The sequence below is a fragment of the Cnephaeus nilssonii genome (assembly GCF_951640355.1).
Source record: "Cnephaeus nilssonii genome assembly, chromosome: 6".
Classification (NCBI taxonomy): Eukaryota; Metazoa; Chordata; class Mammalia; order Chiroptera; family Vespertilionidae; genus Cnephaeus; species Cnephaeus nilssonii.
Window position 1 is genome coordinate 16,429,211 of NC_137077.1, and position 6,905 is coordinate 16,436,115.

At 42.6% G+C, this 6,905-nt stretch overlaps 1 protein-coding gene across 5 annotated transcripts in view; it reads right to left on the reverse strand.

Moving 5' to 3' along the window:
* Positions 1-6,744, reverse strand: part of APAF1 (apoptotic peptidase activating factor 1) — an 80,178-nt gene extending 73,434 nt beyond the window's left edge. For 2 of the 5 annotated variants that reach the window (XM_079773901.1, XM_079773897.1), the window contains exons 1-4: positions 6,278-6,744; positions 2,618-2,796; positions 2,146-2,335; positions 1,283-1,480 (exon numbers count right to left, since the gene is read on the reverse strand). In XM_079773901.1, coding sequence (XP_079630027.1) covers positions 1,283-1,480; positions 2,146-2,335; positions 2,618-2,755 — 526 coding nt within the window. In that variant the 5' untranslated portion in view covers positions 2,756-2,796; positions 6,278-6,744. Of the gene's footprint in view, positions 1-1,282; positions 1,481-2,145; positions 2,336-2,617; positions 2,797-6,090; positions 6,130-6,277 lie in introns of all 5 variants that reach the window. The other 3 variants (XM_079773898.1, XM_079773900.1, XM_079773899.1) reach the window with 3 other exon arrangements.
* Positions 6,745-6,905: the final 161 nt, after the last annotated feature.

A 6,905-nucleotide genomic window follows, 5' to 3' on the forward strand; every position in this document is an offset into this window, starting at 1 on the left:
TTTTGAAATTGTTGTGCGAGGCTGCAGTTTAGGTGTTTACCTATGCTGCCATCTTGGTTTCTCCAGAAAAAAAACATTTCTTCACACTAAAGAAACTTAATCTAATTTCATCCTGAAATACCCTTGGTGATCAATTTTGTAGAAGATAGATAGATAGATAGATAGATAGATAGATAAACAATTTACATAGAGCTAAGTCCCAGGAAACTTCTCTATAATGACAAAGAAGTAGGAATTGGGCATACTTTCAACAAGAGTAAGACCAACACTGCTGACAAAGGCTTGAAGTATAAATAAAGCCATGTGTATACAACAGGTGTGCCCTAGCCTTCACATTTCTAAATCTCTTAGAAGTTTAATATTTATTCCATTCATTCTACCATCTCATCATAAAGGATCTTAATGGCTAATTATGTATTAAAAATAAAAAAGTTGCCCTAGCTGGTATGGCTCAATGGATAGTGTCTGCCTGCGGACTGAAAGGTCCCAGGTTCAATTCTGGTCAAGGGCAAATGCCTGGGTTGCAGGCTCGATCCCCGGTAGGGGGCATACAGGAGGCAGCCGGTCAATGATTATCTCTCATCATGGATGTTTCTATCTCTCTCTCCCTCACCTTTCCTCTCTGAAATCAATAAAAATATATTTTAAAAAATAAAAAAGTTACTAACAACCAGAAGTCAGGAACTGTCCTTCACTTCTCCTAGAACTCACTAATAGAGGCAAGCAATGAGGGAGCTGTATAACTATTCCAGACAAAACCCTGAGAACCTATCAGACTCATTAATATCAGGAGTACAGCCTGACTGGTCTGGCTCAGTGGATAGAGCGTCAGCCTGTGGACTGAAGGGTCCCAGGTTCTATTCTGGTCAAGAGCATGTACCTTGATTGCAGGCACATCCCCAATAGGGGGTGTGCAGGAGGCAGCTGATCGATGTTTCTCTCTCATCGATGTTTCTAACTCTCTGTCCCTCTCCCTTCCTCTCTTTAAAAATATCAATAAAATATATTTTATAAAATATGTATTATATATAAATATATATATAATATATATTTAAAAAGAATTCTCCCTAGATCCTCAGAAAGAACTCAGTCCTGCTGTCACCTTGATTTTAGCCCAGTGAGACTTATTTTGGACTTCTGACCTCCAGAACTGTAAAGATAATAAATGTGTGTTATTTTAAACCACCAAAGTTCTGGTAATTTGTTACAGCAACAACAGGAAACTAATACGATGCCTAAAGAATATCTGCTTTGCCAGCAACACATGGTAATCAAAACTTACTTTCTAAGAGGACATGATCGCGAACAGCTTCTGCAGCTAATACAGTCTTCCCACAACCTGCCATTCCATATACAGTGACCCATCCCGGTTCACCATTCAGTTTGAAGAGCTTCTGTTGAATTGCATTCACCAGCTTCTTCCTAGTAACAAAAACAACTGGCCTCTGTGGTACTCCTCCTTCACACAGGACTGTTCTTACTGAAATCCAAAACAAAGCAAGCATGAATAGAACTTCGAAATGACTACTCAAATAATATCATAACAACCAAAGAGTATAAAGCTGAGGCCTTAGCTTCAGAATTTCCAAGAGAAGAAAATGTGGCTAGCATATTAACTTCAACTTTCTGATTTCTCAGAAAACCCAGAACAAAAGCAAACATATACCGTTCAAGCTGACTACAGACAATGGAAATCTCCATCTATATCTGCCCTTACCCTATTTCTCTCTGACTCTCCAATCTCTCTCTCTGATTAGACTGGGAAGGAGATTGTAAAGGGATGAATATGGAATTCCTTTCAAGAACTTAGATTTCTACTAAGTCTTATTCTTTCCTATGCATGAACTTGATAAACACAGAACTGGAAAAGAACTTAAATAAAGGCCTATAAATTATCTTATTGTCTCTAAAAATTAGGATATATCTGTCTTACCTCAGAGCAGTAGATAGCTGAGCAAAAAGAAAATGTGAGTTAATATAGATGCAAATAAAAATATTTAGGTTGGAAAATAATTTTTTCACACACATTTTTCAGTGAACTGATTAGTCTCTTCAGCAGACTCCATCTACAATAAGATAAAACTGCAGCAATGTAGCCACTATGATAGCAATGTGATAGAAGGTGCAAGTGTTATGCATACAAACCATAAGAAGTTATTCCACCAACTGAATCTTTGCCATTGGAAGAAGAGATGACAGGAAGGCCACCGTGGAGAAGGACAGCAAGATCTTTGTATCCTTCATGTAGTAAAGCATTGTAGAATGATATGTAGGAATAATTATCTTTTTTAAGTATCATTTTAATTAGCATAGCTGCTCGATGCTGTTGAGTGGGCTAAAAAAAAAAGTAGTTTAGTGTACTATAAAGAATATGTTTGCAACAAATCAGTGGAGAACAGTGCAAGTTCTGAAATAAATTCTAAAAAATTTTTTAAAAATTTATCTTTATTGCTGAAAAGTATTACAGATGTCCCCTTTTTTTCCCATTGACCCCCTCCACCCCATCCCCACCTCCCCCAAGGCCTTCACAACACTATTGTATGTGTTCATAGATTATGCATATATGCATATAAGATCTAATTTTAAAGAAAGTATAGACTGCCTCAGAGGACTTTACCTCATTTTTTACTTTTTCCTCCTCCGATGGTGTTAAAACTCCATCACTAATCATGTGATCCATTATGTAGGATGTCTTGATGTCCTTTTCCAGGGCTTCTCTATGTTGAAGCAAACAATTTCGAGCTTTTGCATCCATTCTCCCTCAAATTTTTCTCTCTCTGAGCTGTTAACCATGAGCTACAGGCAAACATCAAAATATATGTCAGGGCAGTAAATATATGAAAGATGTGTAATCAAGATATTTAAAGAAAATAAGATTTCATTTTTTGTGAAGATTTTTTTAAATGGACAAAATCCAATGCTTTCAAACATGTGAGAAAATGAGTATTCTTATGCATTACTTGAGGTGAGCACAAAATGAATGCAACTTTCCGGGAAGGCAATCTAGGATACAAAAGTGTTTAAAGTAAGCATTCTCTTTAACCCAGAAATGTCACTTCTAGGAATTTATCCCAAGGAGACATTCATATATGTACGCAAAAATATCCACAAAAAGAGTTAACAGAGAGTGCTCAACTGAGAAAGAAAAGATGAAAACAACCAAAATGCCCACCAATCTGAGTATGGATTTTAAAAATTAGGGTATGTATATAAGATAGAATATTACATACCAATTTAAAATAAAACACAGCTCCATGTACTGACATGGCAAGATGCTAATGACACATTGCTGGTTGAAAAAATTAGAAATATGATACCATGTATAGCACAAAATATGTGTTAGAAATATGATCCCATGTACAGCATAAAATATGTATCATGTAAATATATAGGAGATGTTTCAAAGTTTGTTCAACAAAATGTTTGGTTACTTCCAAGTAGCAAGACTTTGGGGTTCCCTACTTTCTTCTTCCCCCCACCCCATCTTTCTTTTGTACTGTTCTGTATTGTCTTAATTTTTTTTCAATACACATTATCACTTTTACAATAAAAAAAACTTCCTTTTTAAGTTAAAATTTTATAAACAATAATCATACTGAAGTCCTCGTGTTTAAAATCCTTTTCTTTTTTTTTTTATTGATTTCAGAGAGGAAGGAGAGAGAGAGAAACATCAATGATGAGAATCGCTGGTTGGCTGCCTCCTGCACGCCCACCACTGGGGATTGAGCCCGCAACCCAGGCATGTGCCCTTGACCGGAATCAAACCCGGGACCCTTCAGTCCCCACGCTCTCTCTATCCACTGAACCAAACCAGCCAGGACTGTTTAAAAACTTTTTGTTTCCGCCCTAGCTGGTTTGGGTCAGTGGATAGAGCGTCAGCCTACAGACTGAAGGGTCCGGTCCCGGGTTCGATTCCAGTCAAAGCACATGCTTGGGTTGCAGGCTCCATCCCCAGTAGGGGGCATGCAGGAGGTAGCCAATCAATGATTCTCTCTCCTCATTGATGTTTCTATCTCTCCCTCTCCCTTCCTCTCTGAAATCAATAAAAATATACTTAAAAATAAAATAAATAAAACCTTTTTGTTTTCTTTATTCAACATAAGACTAATTAGAACATTGTTGGTATTGCATAATAATTCTCACACAAGGTGTAGGTCAGCTCTCTGTCTTCAATGATAAACACAGTTCTCATATGCTCACTCCACTGATGTTTCTGCTGAGTATGACCAAGCAACAGGAAATACACTCTGATGTCATTTCTTGGGTTAAGAGACCACAAAGAAAGAATAATATTCTTTACTTAAGTTTCTACCAACTTTATTTCAAATATAATGCAAACTATTCCATGGGTATAAAACCCAGATCAGAATGTATGCATGCAAGTTTTAAAACAATAACAGAACTCCATCCAATGTATTACAGTGAGTGTCTAAATGTGTACATTAATTTATTCATTCAATAAACATTTGAGCCTCTTCTGTGCCAAGCCCTACATTTACAGAGAAGGTTAAATCATATCCCTGAAGAAGTTCTAGTGGGAATTAAAATAAAGAGATAATTAGAATGTTATGTCTAAGAGCAAAAACAGATAAACCCAAGTAACAGGAGCACTAACCAGTAAGCTTCAATTATCCTATCCTATATAATAAAAGCATATTATGCAAATCGACCAAACAGCTAATAGCGGAACCACCATCTGGACAACCATCCATCTGGACAACCATCCATCTGGACGCCCATCCCAGACCACACTATGACACCCACAGGTGCCAGGCCAGCCAAGGTGGGTGCAATGCAATTGGTCGGGCCCAGCCATCGCCCCACAGAGGGAGGCCCAGGCCACTGACCAGCAGGCTGCAGCGGGTGGACAGACCTCCCTCTGCAAGGGAAGCCCAGGTCCCAAGAGAGGGAAGCTGGTCCAGTCCCCGGTGCCGCAGGGAAGCGGGTGCCGGCAGCCGGGGGAAGGAAGGCCTACAAATTTCACGCATCGAGCCTCTAGTTACTATGTTTTTAATGGGCCACCAAGTGTGGCACTTGTAAATATAGGGAAGTAGAACATTTGCCTATGCTCGTCAAGGTTCATAAAATGTCCAGGCCTGGAATGAAATGGCTAAAGAAAAAGTTATGATTGGAATCACGACTATCAGATTTTTTCAATGTTAATAACGTTTTTATGATCTCAATTTAAACGTAAAACATCCCTTAATTGTAAGCAATAAAACTCGATTTGACAAAACAAAAATGAATTTTTAAAATTATGTTCAATTGCCTAGCACAGAGGTCGGCAAACTCATTAGTCAACAGAGCCAAATATCAACAGTACAATGATTGAAATTTCTTTTCAGAGCCAAATTTTTTAAACTTAAACTTCTTCTAACGCCACTTCTTCAAAATAGACTGCCCAGGCCATGGTATTTTGTGGAAGAGCCACACCAAGGGGCCAAAGAGCCGCATGTGGCTCTCGAATCGCAGTTTGCCGACCACTGGCCTACTAAATAGACATTCTGTCAATCTGAAACTAATTTCCAACTAATTTCTAATTACCTAGAGACTTATTAAAAATAAGTACAATTTAGCCCTAGCTGGTTTGGCTCAGTGGATAGAGCATCGGCCTGCGGACTGAAGGGTCCCGGGTTCGATTCCGGTCAAGGGCACATGCCCGGGTTGCGGGCTTGATCCCCAGTAGGGGGCGTGCAGGAGGCAGCCGATCAATGAATCTCTCATCATTGATGTTTCTATCTCTCTCTCTCCCTCTCCCTTCCTCTCTGAAATCAATAAAAATATATTTAAAAAATAATAAGTAAAATTTAAAGTGCACAAATTGAAATATCCTGAGTAAATTCTCAGTGCCCCATCTTTTGTAGCCACATCAAGATGAAAAGTCAAAAGTCTTCATAGATGTAAAATCTCTTACTCTTTCTAAAGGAGGGCAATTTCATCCAGGAAACCCGTTAATAGTTGACTACTTCCTCTTTAGATAATTTCTCTTCCTGGTAGAGCAAGTACCTTGTCCCAGGATTCTGAGTCCCTGAAATGGGTACTGAGCCTCCAAAGAACCGGCTTGGGGAGAAAAACGAGGCGCAAACTTACCCAAACCTTCCCACCGAGATCTTATTGGGAAGAGCAGCCCTGCGGGGACAGAGTTGGGAATCAAATTTAGGGGGGGTGGAAACCAAATTTAGGGGGGGCGGGGGGGTGTCGGTAACGGGGACTTCCGAAAGGGAAAGCCGGACTCGGGGCGAGGCCCGGACAAGTCCGGGTCTGCCAGGTGCCTCACCTGGGCTTCCGCGGTCCGGGGCGCCGAACACCTCCGGGGACCTCCGACCGGCGGAGATGTAGGCGCCACCTCCCCAGGCAGGTAGCACAGTCCCGGGGCACGAGGTGAGGCCCGGCCCTAGGCCCGCCCCGTCGGTGGACCCCACCCCAGACACAAAGGAAGGAGGGCCACCGTCGCTCCTTCCCTCGGACGGCAGCTGCACCCGGGGGCCCCCGCCCGGTGCCACTCGGGACGCTGCCGTGGCTACTTCACGTCCTCGCGGGGAGCTGACGGCCCAGACTGCCCCCTCACCTCCGGCTCCCTCACCCCTGCGGTGCAGGAACCGGGCATCCGCGTCCACTGGACACCGCCTCTTTACCTTAGGACCGCGGAGCAGTCAAAACCCGCGGAGCCCGCCCAGCCGAACGGCGCGCGCCCGCGCATGCCAATAAACACACCCCGAGCCCCAAGGCGGGCGGCCGCCGGCGTGCGCGCTCCCGCTCCGGCTGAAGCCCGCGCACGCACAAGAGAGCGCCTGCGCCCCGCCCCACGGCGGGGGCGTGGCTCGGCCGCGGGGGCGCGCCGCGTTCCCGTGAGGGGAGGCCCCGGGCGGCGGCGCGCTGGACTTGGCGCGCATTGCCCCGCCCCG